Source organism: Heteronotia binoei, chromosome 4, assembly GCF_032191835.1.
Source record: "Heteronotia binoei isolate CCM8104 ecotype False Entrance Well chromosome 4, APGP_CSIRO_Hbin_v1, whole genome shotgun sequence".
Lineage (NCBI taxonomy): Eukaryota > Metazoa > Chordata > Lepidosauria > Squamata > Gekkonidae > Heteronotia > Heteronotia binoei.
The window spans coordinates 97,087,934-97,113,068 of NC_083226.1; the positions used below are offsets into that span (position 1 = coordinate 97,087,934).

The 25,135-nt window shown below is 40.3% G+C and overlaps 1 protein-coding gene across 2 annotated transcripts in view; it reads right to left on the reverse strand.

Annotated features, from left to right (window-relative positions):
- TNFAIP8 (TNF alpha induced protein 8) overlaps positions 1-25,135 on the reverse strand; it is a 57,974-nt gene that overhangs the window by 10,182 nt on the left and 22,657 nt on the right. Inside the window, exon 1 of one of the 2 annotated variants that reach the window (XM_060235554.1) lies at positions 11,458-11,582. The exons of the other annotated variant lie outside the window; for it this stretch is intronic. Coding sequence (XP_060091537.1) covers positions 11,458-11,488 — 31 coding nt within the window. The 5' untranslated portion in view covers positions 11,489-11,582. Of the gene's footprint in view, positions 1-11,457; positions 11,583-25,135 lie in introns of those variants that run through there. 2 annotated transcript variants of the gene reach the window in all.

Consider the following 25,135-nt stretch of genomic DNA (forward strand, 5'->3'; position numbering starts at 1 on the left):
AAAGGGCAATTGGTTTGTGGATGTGCCCATTGTTTGGTGGGGCTTCCTGGAAGGGTAGTGATAAGGAAACTGGCTGTTGAATGTGACCATTGTTCCGTGTTAATTGCTGGGAGGGTTGGAAGGGGTTTGAAGATAAGGAAGATGGTTGTTGACTGTGCTGATTGTTCTGTGGAATTTGCTGGTTGTTCTGAGACTTTCTGCAATTTATAGTCTGTAGGGTGTTTTGCAGAGCTGGGTACCAAGATTGGTGGATGAAAATGCCTTCTTCCTTTCTGTTAAAATTGTGCTGGTGTTTGTAAATCTCAATAGCTTTTCTGTTCAGGCGGGTATGATAATGTGAGACCGTAGAAAGGACTTCAGTTCTTTCAAAGTGGATGATGTGGTCTCCTTCTTGAAGTGCATGTTCAGCTACAGCTGATTTTTCTGGCTGAAACAAGTGACAGTGTCTCTTGTGTTCAGTGAGACGGGTGTTGATACTGCGTTGGGTAGTGCCAATGTAGTCTGCACCACAGGAGCAGGGTATTTTGTAGACTCCAGGGGTTGAAAGTGGATCTCTCATATCTTTGGCCGAGCGCAGCATGTGGCGGATCTGTTGTGTGGGCTTGAAGACAGTGTCAACATTGTGGCGTTTGAGAATTTTGCCAATGCGGTCAGTGACAGATTTTATGTAGGTCAGGAAGGCTTTACCTACAATTTTAACAGAAAGGAAGAAGGCATTTTCATCCACCATTTCACTTTCAATGGGTTACAAATTCATGGACTTATCTTGGAGTCAACATTCCACTCAACCTAAACCACCTCTATAAGGTTAACTTCTCCACATTGCATCAACCCATTTCATCACTGACTAAGCAATGGGAAACAAAGTTTTTAACTTGGCCTGAACGTATTGACCTCATTCGTTCCTTTATTCTACCTAAATTCATTTATCTCTTCAGAACCTTACCTATCACACTTCGTTTAAGTCATTTTGTAGCCTGGCACTGCTCCCTTTTTTCCTTTATTTGGTGTCGTAAAAGGCACAGAATTGCTTTCTCCACTTTATGCAAACCTCACTTAATGGGCGGTCTTGGTGTACCTGATCTTCAACTTTACTATGACTCAACATGACTGAGATCTGCAAGCTTCTTCTCCACCCTTCTCACTTTGAATGGGCAGAGATAGAAGCCCTATCTTTTTCTCCATTATCTCCTTCAGAAAAAAAAATCTAGTCCATGCCATCCAGATGTCCCACCCCTATCAAGAATAATGTCTTCTTACTCTCCTCTCTCACTGTTTGGAATAAACGTCGTAAGAGTTTAGCTCCTTTTCTCTCTCCTCTCTCTACCTTTCTAAGACAAGACTGGTTTCACCCGGCCGTATCTCCCAGCTCTTTTAGCTTATGGAATTCTGCTAACCTAACCAGAGTTATGGATATCATCAAGGATTCGCAAATGTGTGATAAACCCCATCTGGACTCCAAAGCTAAGCTAATCCTTCCATAGTACCAATATCTCCAACTCCGACATTTCCTAGAACAGCCTAACATGATAGCCGCACTACGCAAACCTCTCACAGCATTCGAACTTCTTTTGAAATCATGCATTCCCTCATTTAAATATATTATTTCTATACTCTATCAAATCCTTCTGGCCGCTTCCAAGCCACCCCTACCTTCTTATACGTCTGCCTGGCAGGCAAACGGTGGGCCTCCATTTACCTCCTCTCAATGGCAATACATATGGTCCTCCCCAGTTCACAAATCGAAAACCCTTAATATTGTGTTCCAATCTTTTAAGTTCCTTGCCCGGTGGTACTACACCCCAGCTCAGCTTCACCGCATTACTCCGGCCTATAGTGACACCTGCTGGAAACAATGCTCTTCTATTAGATCCTACTTTCATTCTTGGTGGTCATGTCCCAAATTACAACCCTTCTGGCATTGGTTCATACTCAAACTCAACTGATAGTCAACCATAATTTCCCCTTTACTTACGAAATTTTGCTTTTTAATCGTTGGCAAGATTCTGCTATCCCTGACACTCGCAGAACTTTGGTAGCCTTTCTTTGCACAGCAGCTAAGGCAATCATTGCCTCTGATTGGAAGGACCCTACCCCTCCATCTCTTCCTTTGTGGCACAAGAAAATCTGGGATTTTATATTGATGGAAAAAAAATCACTTCTTCATTATATCTCTCCATTTCAACCCTAAACCACGACTCGTTCATCTCCATTTGGTCTCCTCTCATTGAACACATTTCTCACAACCCCTCTCTATTCAATTTTTCTTCCCCTATAGATATTCTAGTCTTATAATCTTACTCTTTCTTCCCTATCCTCTACTCCTTTCCTCCTGTTTATTTTTGTTATCTTTTTCTTTTCTTTTTTTATGGTTATTTTACATGTGGTTAGCTTACAATATAAACGTGGTCATTGCTTCCTTATTACTGCTGTTATGACTTATTATTATTATCTTTCTGATGCTTATTTAACTGCTTAATCCTCATTTTACTGCCACCTTTCATGACGGTATTAACTCAGTCTGGACCTACTGAGGCACTATTTTAGTTCCTGTCTGTAAATCACATTTGCTGTTAATCCTACATGCGAGTGTTAAAATTTTGGTTATTATTCTCATTGACTCCTGTAACCTGGTCACTATACTGTACTATGTATGGTTTTCCATTTTTTCAATAAATTTTTTTAAAAACCCAATGTATTATCATGCCATATTGCAAACTATTTTTAAAAAAAGATATCATGGGGTGGATTGTTCTTACAGAAACACAAATGTACAGTACCCCAAAGGGATGCACAAATAGCTCTGTATTTCTATAACCACTGGGTTTAAAAATTTATCTGGGACCCTGGAGAGCTGTTGCCGATCAGAGTAGATAGTACTTAACAGGCCAAATGCTTCATGTGTTCTTGAACTTCATTCAAAAACATGAGCCAATGGTTTGATTTTATTTAAAAATGTAGATTAATGATATGGCAGCTTCATGTGTTCATGGATATCACCTTTGTACCCTGTGCCATTTTGAACAGATATATAAATAACAAAGTTGAGAAACTCTTGGAACAATATTTGAAGTGAGGATATTCATATCTTGAATTCTATTGTTAAGCTAAGAATCTGCCAAAATACTCAGTTAAAACTGGCTCCAAGTGAGCTTTCTGCTTACCTAGTTCACTAGGAGAGTAAACAAACTCAATGCAGACATACAGATGAAGTTGATAGCAGTATAGCATTCCAAGGTTAATGTCTGCCAATTTGATATTTTCTCATCACCAAATCTACCTGACAAGTATTTGTACTAGCTTAAGTTAGCAAACAAACAGATAAAGCTTACCAGACCACAAAACATGGTTAATGCTAATGCCATACACATATATCTTATCTTTAAGTCCCTAAATCAGCGTATCTGAAGGACTGTCTCCTCCCATGTTATCCAGCCTGCCAGTTAAGTTCTACCTCTCAAGCCCTATTCTCAGTGCCACCTTCAGAGGTGAGGGGAGTGGTGATTAAGGAGAAGGCATTTTCTTTGGTGGCACCTCACCTTTGGAATACCCTCCCCCTTTCAGCTTGCCATCCAGCTACTGCACTTTCTCTTAGGTACCAAGCTAAAAACGCATGTTTTTACCCAGGCTTATCAGCTTTTTAATGGTCTGCTGTGTTCATGTATGTTGTGCTGCTTATGTCTAGCGGCTTGTGTGTGTGTGTGTTTTTAAATGGCTAGTGCCTTTAATTGTAAACTACCTCGAGCAGGACTTTGAAGTGGCAACACAGAAATATTATAAATAAATAAATGGTATCTTCAACTCAAAAATAAAAAGGGACAAACAAGCAAGTGCAAATTTCCAGTCTTGAACTACACACCCACCCACATTAGGAATAAGGCCCATTGTGGGAGAAAATACAATGGGCTCTAGAAAGAGGCTCTGGACAAGTGCCCCCCCCCCCACTCTTGCTGTCTTCCCACCCACCCAAGTGAAGACATTCACTCTCTCACCCACCTCCAGGGGAGCTGATGTCTGTCATCTGGAGAGCAGTTCTGAGTGATCTTCTGCCCTCACCAGGAGATTAACAACAGTGGTTCCCTGGGAGGGCATGGCTGGTAGATTCAAGGCACCCTGAGGGTGCTGCAAGACCTAGGGTAGCTAACCTCCACATGGAGCCAGATCTCCTGGGATCACAACCGAACTACAGACAATACATTTCTCTTCCCATCCTGGAGAAAATCACTGCTTTAGAAGGTGGACTGTATGCTATTCTATTCATCTGAGGTCTTTTCCTTTGCTGACCAACACCCTATCACAACTGAACTCCAGACAACAGATCTCTTTCCGCCTGGAGAAAATAACTGCTTTGGAGGGTGGACTCTATGGCATTATATTCAGCCGAGGCCTCTCCTTTCCCCAAACTCTGTAGTAGACTCCACCACACAATCTCCAGAATTTCCCAACCTGGAGTTTGCAACCCTAGTCAGGACTGCCCCCAATGGATTCTCCCTCAAAGGCCAAAATAGGCCTGGAAAGGGCCTCCCCGCACCTTTTACTGACAAAACTGAGCTTGGTTGGCTAGCAACAGGCACTGAGGAGGGCTGCTTCCCTAGTGGCCCAATCTTAAACACAGAACTCCACATCTCTCTTTTTCTGTCTCTCTCTGTATCTAGAATAAAATGTCGTTGTTCTCCTACCAAGGGATGCCATTATTTTGTTCATGTCCCTCCAGCTATTTAGTTTCTCAGAGGAGGAGAAGCCCTCAGTCAGTTGTGGGATGGCTTTCTTTATCTCGTCTGTGAGGCAGTGCCAATTAAGGGAAGGCGTTCTTTATCTCCTCTGTGAAACAGTGTTAATTGAGGGAAGGCTTTTTGTAGCAGTTTCCCTCCTCCCTCCATCAGCCAATCGAGGGTAGGCTTTCTTTCTCTCATTTGTGAAGCAGTGCCTTAATCCTCAACCAATGGAATGCAACAGGCCTTGAGTGGCAGTTGATGGGCCAATGCAGTTGCATCCCGCAATCAATGCGATTTGGCCATTACTACAGAGCTTTTATTATATAAAGGATATGAGCTGGTTACAAAAAAACAAACCTACACAAAGGTATCAGAGAAACCAGTTATAGCTACGCATCATTTCTATGCAAAGCACTGAAATATTTTTACATCTGCCCATATAATATCTGCATCACAAATTACACTCAGCCACCATTGTCCAGTTCCTAGAACTGCCTGCCCATCTCTATGAAACTACAACTCACATTCAAGATCTATACTAAGGCAATTGTTATGTGAAACTCCCACATTATGCAATATAACCAGGGGACAGAAATCACACCAATCTTTGAAATGTAATTTGTCTAAAAATTTAAATAATGGAAAACACATTACTTGTGGTATAAGATATAGTTTAGCCAACTTATGTAACTTCTGCTACTGTTTTTCAGATCGTGGTTTCATTACAGTTGAAGTATGCATTAGTCATTCTTGGAAAAGCAAGAGTGTTAAGAGTTTAAAGGTATTATCAAATAGATTTCAGACCAACACACACTGGGTTTGGTTCCATTTCCTCTTTACACCACTGTTAAAGTAGCAATAGAAACAAACAATTACTTAAGTCACCTAATCTTAACCATTTGGTATGTTTAAAAAAGCTTGCCAAAATAGATAAGAGAACATAGCATTATCATCAATATACTCACAAAGAGGTCTGAACAAAATTTGTACATACACAGAGAGTTTACATTTTCTTTTTTAGAAACATATACCAAAGGCAATGCAGCATAACAACATGCTGAAAATTTTCCATTTTGCATTCGATTGTATTGACACTTGTATTGATGAAAGTATCCAGATAAAAGTTTTCTGTGTATTTTTCTCCATCAGCTGCCATTTTCACAGAATTTTTCCCAACTGCCACTGTAGGGGATTCTTCTCCTTCAAACAGTGCCCCAGTTTGGAAGCAAAGGTGAAACAAAAATCTGTGTGGACGCAACAACAGACAAGTTTTCGATCTCCATATTTTCTGCTATGTGCTTAGTTAAAATGGAGCTCTGTTGCTGCCAGCCAGGTCAAAAGCTCAATGCTGTAGCTTATGCAAAGTCTGATCAGGGCATGCAAGACGGAGCTATTCTGCCAGGTTTTTACCTGAGGCAGCGGACATCCAATAGGATTGGCTCTTCCTGCCCAAACCTGCTTAAACCTGCTCACATTGCCTAAACTGATGACTTAAACTGTTGGCTTGAACCATTATTGAGCAGATGAGTTCTTAACATCTGATCAGACAAAGGAACTAATGTTGCCATCTAAATGTAATTCAAACTGATGTAATTAAAACAATTGCAGTGACCATTTATTATATGATGTATTTACTGTTTTACCTGAGCCCTGAGCTCACTTCAGCGGGAAGGGTGGGATAGAAATCACATCAATAAATCAACAAATCGTGAATTCTTAAAAAGATAGGATCCTCAGATTGTGCAAGACTTTTTAGTCCAACTATTGAAAAGTCAATAAACTAACATTTTTTCAGGTTGAATACGTGAACCTACCACATGCTGAATCAGACCATTAGTCTATTGCACTGCTTCCCAACCTATGAGCTGGGACCCAAAACTGGGCCATGGGCAGCTCTTCCAAATGGCCATCCCTGCCCTTTTCACTGCTCTCTTTTGTATTTTGGAAACCTGGAAACACTATCTTCCAGGTCATACATTAGTTGGGTTTTTTCCTTCTTCACTTCATATATATGTTGACAAAGTAAAATGTGTCCTGATGGTTACTAGAATGAGTTTCTTGGACTCTTAGGTGGGATTAGAGGGGGGAATTGAAAATGAGAAAGCAACCTAAGACTAGAATGTATCTCCTATGCAAAGGTCGTGTATGTTGGAATGCTACTTAAGATTCATAGTGGGGGCATCTGCATCCTTTGTGTGGTGTTTGTTGGTCTCTTAAAATATTTGGTTAACCACTGTAGAAAATGAAATACTGAACTAGACAGATGCTAAGGCCAATAGACTTATTAATAGAATTAATAAGAGTTAAAAACAAATCCTGCCTCCTGCCCCCATACTGTCCTCTCATTATGCCTGTATATAGCCATGGAGCACCTTAGGGTACCAATCAGGTCTTCAGTTCACCTAAGCATTAATATGAATTCTACACTGAATATTTATTAATGTACCATTGGTCATTGTGTTGTTAGCCACCCTGAGCCTGCTTCGGCGGGGGAGGGCGGGATACAAATAAAATTTTACTTACTTACTTACTTACTAATATCAGTTTCTCAAAGACAAGGCATTTGGTCTGCAGTTTCTGGCATTCTACAGATTTAGAGCATGTACAGGAGAGACTGGTGATGAGAAAGGGCAGATAAAGGGCACTTTGTACATAAAGAGAGAAGTTTGCACAAACCATCAAATATGATAACAATGTTATAGAATATTGCTAATATTCTGCTCCGAACCTTTACAGGTACCTCAGGACACAAACACAAAATCTCATCCTCTCTTCCTCCAACCAGCATACAAAGACAGCACACTCTATACAGGCAGACAACAGATGGAGGTTCACTGCCTCAGACTTGAGCTACTGCAAATTGCACCCCTCCCAACAACATGTACTTACTGTATATTGACTCTGCATCTCTTCCTGTCTCAGTAGTATCTCCCACATGGGACACAGGCTAAATATACGTCATTCAGAAAGGTGACCTCCTTTGGAAATATTCTGGCATATGCCAGCAAAATGTCATGTTAATGTAACTCAGCATGCAAGGGAGAACAACCTACGAGACTGTCAGTCCAACCATTTTAATTGCTGGCCAAACATCCAGACTCCTGTTGCCTTGGAGGATCGGAACCCCTTGGAGTAGCCCAAACTGTAGACTAGAGTTCGCATGCAACAACAGGGCCTAATGACAATGTCATGACCCAAAGCAACTGCATTGTGTGGAAGGGGGAGGAGGGAGCTATAAGAACTAGAAGAACATGTGGTGCTGCACTATGAAATCTGTAGTTCAGACCATGTGCAAAATAGTTGAGTTCACTTTCTGTTTGTTGGGATTACTCAAAACAACAAATTGCTGTCCTGGTATTTCTTTTGGCTCATTCCAGGAGGTCATCCAACGGGGATAGAGCCCAATAGAAATCATTCCGTGAAATGCAAATAGCCAGCCTATTAACACCTGCAAAGAACACTTTGCATCTAAGTGTTGAGCTGTGCAGTTGCTTGCCAAGTCTCTTGTTCTAAATAATTGGTCTTCAAGTAGATTCAGACCCCACTGAACCTCTTTGTGACAAGAAGTTAAGTGACAAGAAAAGGGGGGACCATAATTATGACCTCACTAGCATCAAGTCCATGACCATGGAAGGTGTTCTGTAGTGAAGAGTAAGCTCATGGTAGAATATTCTTTATGAGCAGTATGCTCTTCACATCCTTTCTGGAAAAAGAAGCTGATCTGACATCCTTGCTCTGTACATAGCAGGTAGCTTCAAAAGGCTGTCTGCCAACTTTTAATTTGAGCAAAAATATTCACAAAATTACAGTTATTTTTAGAAGCTCTGGTCTCTGAATTACATCTGAATTAGGTAAGTACTTCATACTAGTGGCACAACTGAATCAGAAGGAAGTTTGCAACATTGCATAACAACTAGGTGCACATGTGGTCGGATTCAGAACAACTGACTGCACTCTTATACTAACCAACACAGCTACCCCACCTGAAGCAATCTAATGCAGAGTTACTGCAGTCTCAGTGGGTTGATTTCAATAGACTTTCACTGGGCGTAATTCTGTGCAGGACTGCACCATAAAACTATTTTCAAACAGAAAGGTACAGTCTTACACACTACTGTGCTGAAATCAGTTATAGCATTTAAGAATAATACAAAGATTAATGAAGACAGGCTTCTGTCCTATTAGAAACTGATGGTGCATTAAGAACTGGTCTGCTGCAACACTATCCAAATGTTAAGAAACCACATAGCAGCTTTCAATCAGATAAGAGAACATTTGTTTTTCAGTGGCCTGCATATGCATGTATTTTTATCAGTTGATCAATTACCTAGAAAAACACAGAAATTACCTAGAAATACATAGTAACAGAACAAGGCAAAAACCATATGGATTCTTACCAAGAAAAGTTATCATTGAAACACCACTCGTTAATGCAATTCAACTAAGCATTTCTTCCCCAGCCTCTATTTTTCTTCTCCTGTTCTATATCTCCTCTCCTCAAACCAAAGAGTAGGCTTAGCTGCCTCCAGATAGATCTGGGTTTCTCCCAGAATTACGACAGATTTCCAGGATACATAGATTAAGTGCCCTTGGAAAAAATGGCAGCTTCCATAGACTATATGGAAGCACATTCATACTGAGTTCCCTCCTCTCTCAAAAGTCCACCCTCTCAGAACCTACTCCCAAAACTTAGGGAATTTCCCAAATCAGAGTAGGCAACCTTACCAAGGGGGTGTCTAAATTCAGCCTTAGCTGTAACCCTGCTACTTTGTGCTACAAGTTTGTATAAAGGGACAGATATTACTACCAAGTGAGGTGGAAACATACTGATGCTGATCAACAACTAAAACAACATGAAGAACAGTTCTCATACATGTACCTTTACCTGCCCTTCAAATGCCAACCTAAACTTAAGAGTTTGTTATTAACCTGCAAACAAGGGGAATGGTTTTCTTTATATATAAAAAGGTGCTTCTATGCATGTTAGATTTTTAGGATTAAAATTTAGTTGTACTGTATATTTGCCTGATGCTATAAATAGTTGTGTACTAGAATTAAAATTGATGCAAAATATAATTGATGCAAAATATGTGGTTTACAAATCAATCACAAGGTTCTAGTGCAATTCCATCTCAGTAGCACCACAGTATTGTTTTTAGGCATCTCTTACTGCAGATTATATAAAACCAATATTAATCTACAAAATACTGAAAACAGTAATCCGCACACAAACACCAAAGTGCTTTAAAAATTAAAGAAATACACCATTTTATAATATTCTAACATAACTGTAAAACCAGATGCAAAGTTATTTTCACAGATGTTAAAACGTGCATAATTATCTTCTATCAAAAGACAAACATTCATCCTGCCTCCATTTATAAATCAACAGAAATGTCTTTGCTACTAGATTTTACACAATACAGAAGCATACAGGGGCATCCCAAGACCTTCAGAAGAGTCGGATGAGTTCTGTCAAGTCAATGATCCTTACTACTATTGGGGAGACAACTGGAATATATTGTCTTAACCGATTTGGTGCGTCAAATTGTTCACATTTAAAGAGCGTTTCCCATAAGTCATCATGTCTTGGCATGCATGCTTCTTACTCATCTACAATACAAAAGAAGTTGGAATGTGCATGCTGCCAGAGGAATGCTGCACTCAGGAGTTGCCATAGGAGAAAGGTTCAGTGTAACTAGCAATTGTTTGTTGGACTTGGACCACATTTGTCTCTGAAGAGGAAAAGGGAGCATGTGGAAGCTCTCAGCATCACATTTGACTCAGTAATGTCCATATGTTGATTTTAGGGGATTTTATTTAGTGAGAATATGTTTTGAAGGGTCCCTCAACTCAGCAAAGGAGGATTAGATTAGATTCATGGTAGAAGCATTCAAATGGTAGGGATGCAGAGACAATCAGTGGGGGAATAGAGACACTTTCTGCAATGTTTTAAAATGTGTAATTTTCTACCAGTCTGCTAATAAGGCTAGTCTAGTTTATATTATTACCTCTTTTAATTTTCTATTTACCTGGCTTCTTAAAGTCAAGAAATTCCAGCCATTTAAAATATCCACATATGCTATATTTAGTTCTTCAACCCTTTCACCATACTATTGATTCAAATGGCCTTTTGTCTCAAATCTTTAGGCTCACCAGACAATACCCCTCCCTCAATTTACACTAATAAATAATTGCATTTTCTTGGAGTATCTGTAGATTCTACATGTTCTTCACAATAGCAAAGGAAATTAGATAGTTATCTCCTTTGTCAGTTCTCACTTAAGCTGTATCAAGCAATATGAATGCACACTGAGGGAAAAAGTTGCTAACACCAGAAAAGCTGTTTCCTAAAATAACGATCTTTCAGTTCTCTGTATTACACAACTTCCTTTTACAAAGGAACAGAGCATCTAATTTTTTTTAATGGATGCCTTCCCCCCTCCAAGCCGTTATTGCCTGTGAACAAGAACGCCTTCCACATTACTAATACTTTGTAAAATATTTAGTTTCAACACAAAGTAGCTAAACATCCTTAATGTCAAAGCTTTTGCAACAGAATTTTCAGCAAAATCTGAAAAGCAGTTTTGAATGCACTGTTTTCTCCTTTCCCATTCGAACACTTCAGAATCAAACGTGAACACAAATTTCTCTTCATCATCTCATGTTGCTGCAGAAGTTGCTTTGAAAGCAGTGCTAACTTTTCTGCAAAAGCGAAGTCTTTAAACATCTCAAGTCATACCTTCTTTAGATTCCTCTGCTTCGGAGCTCATGGTATCAGGCTAAATCTCTGGAGATTACAGTTGACGTGCACGTCTGAGAAGCAGCTAGTCAGTTTCTCAAAAAAAAGAGAGAGGGGGTTGGGACTGTAAGAGGAAAAGTTTGGTGAAGTCAACCATTCGCAGTTCAGTTGTGCTAAAAGATTCCACCCCTTTCTGAATGGCATCTGAGCAACTGCCTGAGAAGGAATACCTTTACAGGCACTCATTTTATATGGCATATACGCCTTTTATTCTTCTATTTTAGCCTTTGAAATGGGAGAGTTTTACTTGTTACAGCCTGTTGAGAGTAGGGAACTCAAAATGAAAAGCATTCAGGCTGAAAGATGCAGGAAAAAGCTACTGAGTTTTAACATCCCATAAGGAGGTTGGCAGGCAGCATGGCCCCATCTCATCTTGCATGACATATTTTAGATCTATAATAGTATTTTCCAGTTACCAGGAGTTAGCTGTGTAGCAACTGAGACTAGACTGCTTTGCAAACAATGAAGAAAAATATATTAAAATTATTCAAGGGATAAAGTAGAAGATTTAAACAATTTCTTTGTATCTTTTGCCAGGCCCAATCTTCTCCACAGTAGAGGGATTTGGGAGGGGGCATTCCAGGAGTGGCATGGCCATCTCTGACATGATGCCATTGTATAGAGTGACATCATCACATCCCAGACACCGCACTTTCCCTCAACCATTTAAAGCAGGGGTGGGGAACCTCTGTCCCAAGGGCCATATACGGCCCTCAAGGTCACTTGGTGTGGCCCTCGAGGACTGCTTGGCCAAACTGAGCCATGCGGCAGCCTCTCTGGGGCCTGGCTGTCCAGCGAGGATCATGGGACACAGCTGCGCTGTGCAGCAGCCTCCCCAGGGATCACAGGGCCCAGATGTACTGTGTGGCAGCCTCCCTGGGGCCTGGCTGCCCGGCCAGAATTGCTGCAGGGCCTGGAAAAGTTACTGTCACAGTTCATTTTGCACTTGATTATCCCAGATGGTGTGGCCTAATATGCTAATATAATGAGTGTGTGAACTAATATGCTAATACTAGGGGATGTGGTCTAATATGCTACTGAGTTCCTGCTGGGCTTTTTCTACAAAAAAGCCCTGGACCTATGCATTTGCCTAGGATGGCGGGTCAGGTGTGTGTGTGTATGCATGCCAGATTAGGCTCTCCCCACATGACTTAAAATAGAAAAACAATTATTTGCATTAATTTTGCTGGCCTGAATTATTCTCCCCCGGCGGAGCACTTTTTAAAAGTTGATAATTTTTTTATGGGCCGTGAATGATGTTATAAGTATCCATATGACCCTTGGCAGAAAAAAGGTTCCCCACCCAATTTAAAGGGAAGGGGGAAGTAAGGGCCACATGCGCCTGCTCTGCATAGGGTTGCCAAGTCCAATTCAAGAAATATCTGGGGACTTTGGGGGTGCAGCCAGGAGACTTTGGGGGGTAGAGCCAGGAGACATTGGAGCAGAGCCAGGAACAAGGGTGTGACAAGCATAATTGAACTCCAAGGGAGTTCTGGCCATCACATTTAAAGGGACAGCACACCTTTTAAAATGTCTTCTTTCCATAGGAAATAATGAAGGATAGGGGCACCTTCTGGGACCTGGGGATTGGCAAGCCTAGCTCTGCAAGAGGCGAAGTTGCCTCCTGCAGAGCAGGAGCCGGTGCCCCCCCCCCCCCCCGGAAAGAGCAGGTACTGTGCACACCTGCTCTGCAATTCATTGCTTGCAGGGCAGGCAAGCACAGCACCCAGTCTTTTCTCTTTTCCTTGCAAGAGAGGAGGGAGGAGGGATGGCTGCCCAGTGGTCCTTCTTGGGGGTGGGGCCTCCCTCACTGGCCACCTGGCTGGTGGTGGGCTGGAATCTGCAAATCAGGGAATCTCCTACCTCTGTCTGTGGACTGGCATCCCTAATAGCTGCCCTCATTCAAATGAAAATGGTTTTCCACAGCTGCAATAGAGACACAGTTACTGGAGAATCAGGTTGACTGATAAGCACCCAACCTTTCCTTGGTGTGTGTTCATTCTGTCTTCAGATTTGACTTACTGTTGTCATTGCAAAGTAGAGAGGGAACTTTGCTCTAGTCTAGTCTAGGAGGTGGATTGTTACAGGAAGAGATGTAAGTGTGCAAGAGCAGAGGCCCACTTATTCTTTCTCCAGGCTTGCTGTCCTCCCAGTGGCTGAACTATGTTTCCAACTAAAGTACAGATATTAACCTTGACAGACCAATGGCCAAGCTCTGAATAAGGCAGCTTCATGCATTTAGCGTGGTTGTTGTGCAATTCTGTTGCAAAGGGAGAAGGGAAGTATTGTTCTTTGTTTCCATATTCTCCAGTCGCCATTTTGAGTTCACTTCCTGTGGCTGCCATTTTGAGATGGTGCTCACTAATCTTTCGTTGCCCACAGCCTTGAAATGGTTGGGGACCCCTGCTCTGCATGATCCCCACTGGGTTGCAAGCTCACCTAGTAGCAAATCATGTAGGAGTCACCAACTGTTCAAACTGTGTCTTCCATTTTGAATCAGCAAGTTTTTAAGATACGGGGTGTAAGCTGTCTGTAAACCAAGACGAAGTTGTCTGTAAACCAAGAATCCAATAAAGTATTCACATGCTCCAGGGTTATATCACCAATTTTAAAGTACATGCATTGCCTGCCAGTTTATTTCTGAGTCCAATTAAAGGCACTAGTTATAACCTTTAATGTCTTTCACAATCTAGGACAAACACATCTAGAAGACTATTTCTTCACATGTTACCATGTGCCAAATGTGGTCCTCAGGCTGCTAACTACTAGGTATTCTCCTACTGAATGTATCCCACATGGCATCTACCTGTTTCTTTACTACTGTTAGCTCTCACTCTGTGGAACAGGTTCTCTGTAGAGGTCAGTGGGTGCTATCTTTAGAAGCTTTCAAGAGTGTCTATAAGGCCTGCCTTATTTCCCTGGGCTTTTGATGGGATAAAACCTGCAGGCATCTTTTGAAGGAAAGGAGTTATTTGGGCTTTTATTTTTTTGGTTTTAAATTGTGATGTTTTTCATGGTAATTTGTAAGCCACAAGGAAAGATGGGATGTAAATATGCTAATAAATAAATAGATGTACCTAGCTACAAAACATTTTGTTTTCTGATGAAGCCATTCTTTGCATTCTATCTTGTCAAGTTACTAGTCTGTTTTAATCAATCTGATTCTTTCATCTCACCCTGCTGTAAGTATGGGGAGTGAATCCCAATACCACTTGAATATGAATTCCAATATGAAGCATACCCTACAATCAAGATTCTGGGATCCTACATCTCCATGAAACCTTTAGTTTCTTATGTCCTGTAATGGACTTTAAGAAGACCGTAGATTTATAACCCATCCTTCTCTCTGAATCAGAGTCTCAGAGAGGCTTACAATCTCCTTTATCTTCTTCCCCCACAACAGACACCCTGTGAGGTAGGTGGGGCTGAGAGAGCTCTCCCAGAAGCTGCCCTTTCAAGGACAACTTCTGTAAGAGCTATGGCTGACTCAAGGCCATTTAAGATATCATACTATGATTTCATGCATTCCAGTCTGGTTTTTCTCTATGGAAGTCAGCTTACCCCTAGGATTTATTACTGTTTCCTGTATAGCAATGATTGCTTTGTGAAGAACATGGGATGCAACACTAATATCAGTTGTGTTGACCATTCACTGTTGTGTAATTAACAGACCCACTTCCTTTCCTGGCACTTCCTACTTTTCTTAGGGAACCTTTTTAGATTTACTCTTTACTACAGTCATCTGTCACTGCCAGCAGCTGAATGATGTCTGCAGAAACACATTCCATTTCATGCTTTCTGACTGGATCTGGTTGTTAAAAGGCTTTGGAAAAAAAAGGACTTTGACAATGTGAATTCCTAGGTGCAATTTTTCAGCCCATTTCCATTGCTGATCTATATATGTGAAAAACAAAGGTTGCTTTCAGAGCACTTGTATCACATTTCTGCAACTGACTAACTGCCACAGAAGAAGATTGATCTGCAATTGTGTTCTGAGAATGTTTGTACTTGAGAATGTTTGTGACATTTAGCTCCCCCATTAAAGCCTTTACATTCTGAAAGCCCATTGTCAGCAACATTACCCATAACTTGGGGTCCCTGATTAGCACAGGATCAAAAGCCAATTTCAACTATGGTTTCAGGTTATGGGGATTGTGAGAACCCAGTTCAGCCCTTATCACGGTAAACACTGCTAACTAACAGTTCGCCATGATCAAAATCTGGAGTATGTTTTGAGGCGGGTGGAATCATGCTCCAAAAAGGAGAAGGAAGGAAGGAAAAGATCTGGCAGCCCACTCCTGATTATATAAGCAGCTTTCCACTCTGGAAGGTTTATTAATAAAAGTTTAAACATAACACAAGCAGAACTGGAAAACTATCATCTCATAAGAATGAACTTTATGCCACAAAAGATGTTGTCACCTGTAGTATCAGATTTCTCAAGTTAAATATTTACTCTACTTCTGAACTTAGCTATCTTTTTCAATGGATAGGCTTCAGGGAAAGTCAATCAAGCCCTGACACAAAATAAAAGTTTTGTGACACAGCTGCTGTATCTCTTGTATGCTGACTTAAGCTGACTTATGCTGACATTTCAATCATACAGCATTGCCAGTACGATTGGTGGGAAATCTAATGTTGATATGCATCATTCTTTGATTATTTACCAAAGAATACACTGTCCACAAGCATGACCATTTCTGAATGATTTACAGTCCAATCCTAAACAGAGTTAATTCTTCTGAGCCCAATGACTTCTGTTGCATCCTACATTGTGACCAGGGAAATTCAATTTAGATTTTACTAAAAAAAACCCACAATGCAACATTCAGTTACTTTTGTGCCATTGCAGCAAATTCCCTAATGAGTTTCATCCTAGTTTAAAAAAACCAACTTCTTCACATCTATGTACCCCTTTTGATCATCTGGTAATTTAAGGCTGCAACTTTTCCAACTTTCCCCCTTAAAATTAGTATGCTAATCCCCTTAAAAATGGCATGCTATACACCAAGGGTAGCCAAACTGTGGCTCAGGAGCCACATGCAGCTGTTTCATGAATACTGTGTGGCTCTTGAAGCCCCCACCACCCCGTTGGCCAGCTTGGAGAAGGCATTTGTTTCTTTAAATCACTTCTCCAAGCCAAGTCAGCTGGCAACTTGAAGAATGCATTTAAAGTTTAAGTTGTTTTCTTTCCATCGCTCCCTCCCTCCCCTATCTCTTTGCTTTCCTCCCTCCCTCCTGTCTTGTGTCCCTCAAACATCTGATGTTCATGTCTTTCAGCTCACAATCATCCGTCATTTATTCTATGTGGCTCTTACATTAAGCAAGTTTGGCAACCCCTGCTATACACAAATAGTCTTCTGTAAGTGTCTCTCAATAAGGTATGATTTTTCGTTCTCCTTTCAGGATTGCCAGCTTCAAACAATCCAGATTCTTTCAAATGAACATGAAACATAAGACTGTTTTTTAAACATGAACACCAACCTTCATTCTACTGTTTCAGGCTTCAAAGCAGAGACTCCATTACATTGTATTGCATGTTCCTTTCCCTTTGCTGTGATTTAGAAATATTTGGGAATGGGTGGAAGAACCAAATACAATACAAAACAGCACAAAAGCAGCCATTGGCAAGTCAACCATTTTTGTTACTAAAGTTCAATACTCTATGTTCTAGGAGTTCCACAGGTAATGTGGTGGGCCCCTAAAGCATTGTTCTGTATGTCCTTTGCAATGTTCTAAAGTTCCAGTCATTATAGGGTTAACACTGTGCCTGATTCCCTATTGCCTGCATGACCTGGGAAGAAGATACTGACTGCTGTCAATCAAGGTCTAGAAGCAGGAAAACCTGTTTTGTCTGTTTGGTCAGTTAGTCAGGTGACTTCCTTTGTTCAGGCACAGAGGTCAAGAAAGAGGAGGAAGTGGTCTTTGATTAAGCACATGATCTTCTAGTGTAAGCATGTAGTTCTATAGTGTTTGTTTTATCTTCCAGTACCCTTTCCCTGTAGAAATAAATATGTTTTTGCTTTTTCATGTTAATAAATATGTTTTTGCTTTTTCTCAATGATTATTTGATCCAGTGATCCATCGCATTGTTTGAGATAAAAAAATAGAATTTGAAACAGAATTCCCTAACAAAATTGATAGCAGAGCAGACGGTTCTTGGTTTTTGCCATCAAGCTTGTAGCTTATAGCATGGACTGTTTTTTAAACTCTAAATGATTTTTTAAAATCTGGATCGCCTTTAGGAGCATTTAGAAAGCAATAGGCAAAAAGCTGCTATGCTGTGCAGACAAGCCTCAATTTTAAAACAACACTTTTTTTCCCCTCTTGCCATTACTGAGAGCGTTCTGACTTAAATGAGCTTTGAATTCAGATTGTCTTGATCTGGAAATGCTGCTACTTTTGTCTAAAAGCCCCAGATGTGCTAGAAAGAAAATTTTTGGAGCTTTTTAACCCTTTTTCTGTGGATTACGTCGGAGACCTTGGAAGAGCCTTGCTGCAGCCACGTGCACGCACATTCAGTCGCCTTTTCTCTCCAGTGAGGAAGGAAGAATCTTTAACCCTGGCCTGCCTGATTGCTGTAAAAAATGTCGAACCCAGAGAGACGAGCCACTGGACTGTCTGTTTCCACATCTTCAGGAACAGCCACTGCAAATCTTGGTTTTGGTACCGTGAGTAACCTATCAGTGATAGGATTTAGTACCCTGACATTAACAAAGAATAATTTCTCATTTTGGCTCTCACTTTTAATGCAAAGACTTGAGATTTATGGAGCTGAAAAAGTTTTGACTGAAAATCCCCCAGAGAATGAGCAAGAAAAATCAAATTTTAAACAGCTAGATGGTTTTGCAAAAACTCTCATTTAGAATCTATTGAGGCATATGAAATTCCTGAATTGCAAACTCTTAAAACTGCAAAAGAAATGCTTGAATGCCTTAAAGATAAATATAACAAAACTCCCATAAACACTATTCATGATTTAAAGGGCAAAATATTTGGTTTTCAAGTGCAAGAAGGGGAGAATGTGACTAAACGTCTGAAGGAATTTATGTGCATGCAATCCAGACTACAGGAGCTTGGTGAACCTATTGCAGAAAGAGACTTAATATCAACTATATTGAAGCTTTACCCAGTATTTAGAAACCAATTAAGATGATTTTGAGACTGCAAGCAGATTTGAGTCTGGAAGGCCTGTTAAATGCTATCGAGGAGGAAGCAGCCTCCAGATCTGGGGACAAGGACACTGAACTGTCTTATTCTATGTCTGCTTTAAGCCTGAAACAACAGTATAAGAATAAGTCAAGAAGAGATGTAATATGCCATGGATATGGGAAAAAAGGCCATATAGCAAGATATTATAATAATTGTGATGCTGCTGCTGAACAAAGGAATAGCAATTTTAAAGCACGTGTTTCAAATGAGGGAACACGGGCGCCCTCTCATGGCCATAGAAATAATAGCAGCCAGAAATTTTTAAAACAGAAATTTTCCAAGCCACATGGCCCAGGTGGAAACAAAGAAAGGAACAGAGAAAGTACCGTGCATGTTAATAATGTGAATTTTATTGGTGAAAGAGGAAGATTTTTGATTGATAGTGAATCTTCTATGTATATGTGTTGATATAAAGGCATGTTTTTAGAGTTGGATGAAAATCAGAGACCTGAAATGATAGGTGCCAACCAGAAACCCTTACAAGTTAGTGGTGTGGGTGAGATCAAAATGAAATTGCTTACCACTGATGGAGATTTAATGCCAGTAAGACTGAAAAATGTAGCTCATGAACCTGAATCAATTGAGAATTTACTTTCAAGCCAAGTGCTTATAAGAAATAATTATGCTGTATATCTTGATAAAGGAGATGATGGTGAAATTATTCAGAAGAATTCTGGAATTAGTTTTAAACTGGATGAAAGAAATGGAGCCCATTATATTATGGGCTTAAGTGAAAGGTCAGACGCTGTTGATGTTGTGGAAAAGACTGCCAGATTGAAGGCAGAAAGTGTGACCATAGGAGATGTGTTTATGCTTGGCATGTAAAGTTAGCACACAGAAGCATGCAGAGTGTTGAGCAGTTGCTAAAGGATTGTGGACTTGATGTTGTGCATTGTGATAAATCCAAGGAAAGATGTGGTGTTTGTCTGAGAGCAAAAGGAACTGCACCTTGCTTCAGTGGAAAAAGCAGTGTGCATAATGTAAGGTTTTTGGAAACAATATTCAGTGATGTTATTGGGCCTATAAAAGCTTCGATTGGGAGAAATAAATTTTTCTCAGTATTCACAGAGGCAAAGAAAAAATATAGCACTGTCTATATGTGCAAATCAAAAGATGAGACTCTTGATAAATTTAAAGAATATGTTGCCATGGTTAAAAACAGATTTGGGCATGCACCTCAAAGTTTGCTGACAGATGGAGGTGGTGAATATTACAATAATAAGTTTAAGAAATTTCTGAAAGCAGAAGGAATTGAACACAAAGTGACTGTCCCATACATTCCACAGCAGAATGAGGGTGCAGAAAGACTTCATTGTGTGTTACAGGAAATAACCAGAGCAATGCTCATGCATTCTGGATTACCTAAAGGCCTGTGCGCTGAAGCTATAAATACAGCAGTGTATATCCACAATAGAATACCTTCAAAAATAACAGGAATTACTCCGTTCCAGGCTTGGTTTGGTAAGAAGCCAAGACTTAAGCCTATTAAAACTTTTGGAGCAAAAGCCTATGCATATGTTCTTAGAGAAAATGGAGGGAAGCTTGATGCAAGAACTGAGATTGGATTCATATTAGGATATCCCTCAGTAGGAAAAGGCTACAGAGTATATGATCCAAAGCTGAATACGACTAAACATTGTAATGTTGTGTTTGTGGATGACAGCAATTTGCCTAAAGCACCCTGTGTACCTGAATCTGATCCTGAGGTTACTGATGATGCTTCTGAAGATTGGTATAGTTGGTTACCTGTAATAGCCACCAGTGAACTGGCAGATCTACCTTCTGAAGACTCTACTGAACCAGAAGGTGAAACGGGGACCACACCGCAGGGAGCGACAGAACCTCCACTCATTTTAAGACGATCAGAAAGGAGCACAAAAGGGCAACCACCACATAAATATGGATACTGTGACACTGAGAGATCTACAGAGACTGTGAAACCTAAAGAGGAATCAAAGAGCTGGAAACAAGTGTGTGATCTACCTAATGAAGAAAAGGAGAAATGGATTCAAGCAATGGAACAAGAGATACTATCCATTTATGAAAAAGATGTATGGACTCTTACAAAGCTACCTGCAGAAAGAAAGCCTGTTGGATGCAAGTGGGTCTACAAAATTAAGTACAAAGATGAACTATAGACTTGTACAAAGCAAGACTAGTAGACAAAGGCTATGCACAAGAATTTGGAACTGATTATTCAGAGACTTTTGTACCAGTTATCAATAGTGCTACACTTAAAAAAGTATTGAGTGTGGCATCATCTAGAAATATGCTTGTAGAGCACCTAGACATTAAAACAGCGTTTCTTAATAATGAGCTATCAGAGAAAATCTATATGGAAATACCTGAAGGTTTTCAAATCCCTGGCAAAGAGAACTATGTTTTCAAACTCAACAAAAGACTGTATGGTTTGAAACAGGCCGCAAAAAGTTGGTATGACAAAATAACTGGACTACTACAGCAACAAGGATTTGAGCAAGGGAAAGCAGAACCCTGCATGTACACTAGACTCAAAGATGGAGAATATCAATACATTCTGGTTTACGTTGACGATTTGGTCGTGAGCTGTAAGAACAAAGAAGACATTAAAGACATCGTTGAAAAGCTGAACAAAGAAGTTGGAGATATTAAACACTATCTAGAAATACAGATTGAGAGACTCGAGGATGGAACCTTTCAACTGTGCCAAAGATGAAAGATTATGGACTTTATAGAATCTCTTGGCATGAGAGACTGTAAAGAATCTAAGATACCTCTTGAACCTGCATAGCTGAGAGCTCAGGGTGGTCAACCACTCAAAGACATTGGAGAGTACAGAGAAGCTATATGAAAATTCCTGTTCCTGAGTAAAACTACCAGATCTAATATCACAGCTGCTGTCGGAATACTGAGCAGAAATTGCCTAATCACCATGATTGGAATGCAGTAAAGAAACTTGCCAGATACTTAAAAGGGACTATGGACTTAAGACTGATCAATGAACCTTCTGAGAATTCCAGACTAGTTGGATACACGGATGCCAACTATGCAGAAGAATCGTGCAATTACAGATCAACCAGTGGATACTTGTTCTACTACGAAATGGACTTGTAGAATGGACTAGCAGAAAACAGACTATAGTGGCACAATCTACAGCGGAAGCTGAGTGTGTGTCAGCAGCCAGTGCCTGCAGTGAACTTGAATGGATTTTTCATCTGCTGAAAGACTTCAAGATTAAAGAACCTGTACCTATTGTAATGTTTGAAGATAATCAAACTTGTGTTGGTATATGTAAAGGAGAAAGTAGAACAGCCAGAAGTAAATATATTGGTATTAAATGTGAGCTAATGAAAGATCTACACCAGAAGGGGCTGATTAAGATGGAATATTGTTGTACAGAAGCTATGGTAGCTGATATACTTGCAAAGCCATTACCTTGTGCTGGATTTGAACGTTTACGAGGAATGATGGATCTAGTTGATGTGAATGTTACAGTGAATAATGAGTAATGACTATTGAATGTATAATGACTTGCACATTAGGCATTGAGAAGGGGTGTTGGAAATATGTATCTGTTTTGTATGTCCTTTGCAGTGTTCTAAAGTTCCAGTCATTATAGGGTTAACACTGTGCCTGATTCCCTATTGTCTGCATGACCTGGGAAGAAGATACTGACTGCTGTCAATCAAGGTCTAGAAGCGGGAAAACATGTTTTGTCTGTTTGGTCAGTTAGTCAGGTGTCTTCCTTTGTTCAGGCAGAGAGTTCAAGAAGGAGGAGGAAGTGGTCTTCTGTTAAGCACATGATTTTCTAGTGTAAGCATGTAGTTCTATAGTGTTTGTTATTTTCACCTCCCAGTACCCTTTCCTGTAGAAATAAATATGTTTTTGCTTTTTCATGTTATATGCCTCTCAACGATTATTTGATCCAGTGATCCATCGCACTGTTTGAGATAAAAAAATAGATTTTCAAACAGAATTCCCTAACAGCTTTGAGGGAACATTGGTTGTGACATATTTTGTTCTTATGAAAATAGCCCATTCTGTTTTTTTTCATCTAAGAATTTTCAAAGAAGTTAACAATTATAACCCTAAAAAAAAGCAACTGTGAAAACAATAGAAGAACAATACCAGAACATAAAACAACAGTATCAGAAATAACAGCAGCAAAAATGATGAAGCCAAAATGGAATTGAGGTTAATCATCTTTCTTCTCAAATGCTTGCCAAGACAGTACTGCTTCTGTGCCCCCCCCCCTCCCCGGTCACTTGACTATGGCCAGACAGGTGTCTCAGATCTCCTGAGCAGAGAATACCACTATTTGCCTACAGCCATTGATAATTGTTGACTTATCTAATGTCTGTTTTGTCAACTTATGCACTGTAGCTCATACAGCATGTGGCATAAGGTAGGGCTGCACCTGAAGTATTTATGTGTCAGTCATTTCCGGAGCCACAGAAAACAATTCCACACCATCCTCTATAGGACAGCCCTTCAAGTACTTGAAGATGGTGATCATATCACCTCTCAGCCGCCTCCTCTCCAGACTAAACATCCCCAGCTCCTTCAACCTTTCCTCATAGGACTTGGTCTCCAGACCCCTCACCATCTTCGTCGCCCTCCTCTGGACCCGTTCCAGCTTGTCTATATCCTTCTTAAAATGTGGTGCCCAAAACTGAACACAATACTCCAGGTGAGGTCTTACCAGAGCAGAGTAAAGCGATACCATCACATCACATGATCTGGACACTATACTTCTTTTGATACAGCCCAAAATTGCATTTGCCTTTTTAGCCAACGCATCACACTGCTCACTCATGTTCAGCGTATGATCTACTAAGACCTCGAGATCCTTTTCGCGCATACTACTGCTAAGACAAGTCTCCCCCATCCTATAACCATGCATTGGATTTTTCCTACCTAAATGCAAAATTTTACATTTATCCCCGTTAAAATTCATTTTTTTTTATTTCAGCCCAGTTTTCCAGCCTGTCAAGGCCATCCTATATCCTGTTTCTGTCTTCTTCTGTGTTTGCAACCCCTCCCAATTTAGTATCATCTGAAAATGTAATAAGCATTCCCTCTATTCCTTCATCCAAATCATTGATAAAGATGTTGAACAAAACAGATCCCAGGACAGATCCTTGAGGCACTCCACTTGTCACTCCTCTCCAAGAGGATGAGGAACCATTCACAAGCACTCTTTGGGTGCAATCTGTCAACCAGTTACAGATTCACCTAACGGTAACAGGATCCAAACCACATTTTACCAACTTGTCAACAAGGATAGTATGTGAAACTTTATCAAAAGCCTTACTGAAATTAAGATAAACGATGTCCACAGCATTCTCCTGATCCAGCAAGGCAGTCACTTTCTCAAAAAAAGAGATCAGGTTAGTCTGACATGACTTGTTCTTGAGAAACCCATGCTGGCTCTTAGTAATCACATCCATTCTTTCTAAATGTTCCAGGACCGACTGTTTGATGATTTGTTCTAAAACTTTTTGAGGTATAGACGTCAAGCTGATGGGTCAGTAGTTACCTGGATTGTTTTTTTCCCCCTTCTTGAAGATGGGGACAGCATTCGCCCACCTCCAATCCACCTCTCCTGTTCTCCAAGAATTCTCAAAAATAATAGCCAGAGGCTCAGATATTACATCTGCAAGCTCTTTTAGAACCCTTGGATGCAATTCATGAGGCCCTGAGGACTTAGTTTCATTTAAAGAAACTAGGTGTTTATGTACTAACCCTATGCTGATCCTAGATTGGAACTTCATACCCTAGAACAGGGGCGGCAAACGGTAGCTCTCCAGATTTTTTTTGCCTACAACTCCCATCAGCCCCAGGCAGCATGGCTGATGGCTGGGGCTGATGGAAGCTGTAGGCAGAAAACATCTGGAGAGCTACCGTTGGCCACCCATGCCCTAGAATGTTGCATGGGATTAAGCTCCTTGTCACTGTTAGAAAGGAGGCTGACTTAGATCCATTTCTATTCACTATACATATATAAAATTATATCATCTGGATGTAAATAAAATGGACACAATCTAAACACCAAAAATCCAACAATCTCTCCCTATTCCTTCTGTTATTTTCCTTGGCACACATATACAACAAAATGGAGTAACAGACTATTTTTTGAAATACCACAGCCGAGTGTTGATTTTGGATCAGATGATAGATTTGAAAATCCAAAATCCAAATTATTTTATTTTGGATTGTTTCAGACATGACAGCTAAAAGTGTATAATCTGTTCCCTGTTTTGCTAGGCAAATGGAAACATATTTATCATAGGGCTGCCATATGATGTGGCATGAGATCTTCTGCCCCCAGTGGGCATTGCCCACTGACAGTCTAGCAGCCAGAAGGAGAATTTTTTAAAAATGCTGTCAGCAACACTGTGATGTCACATCAATTAAAAAATCTAGA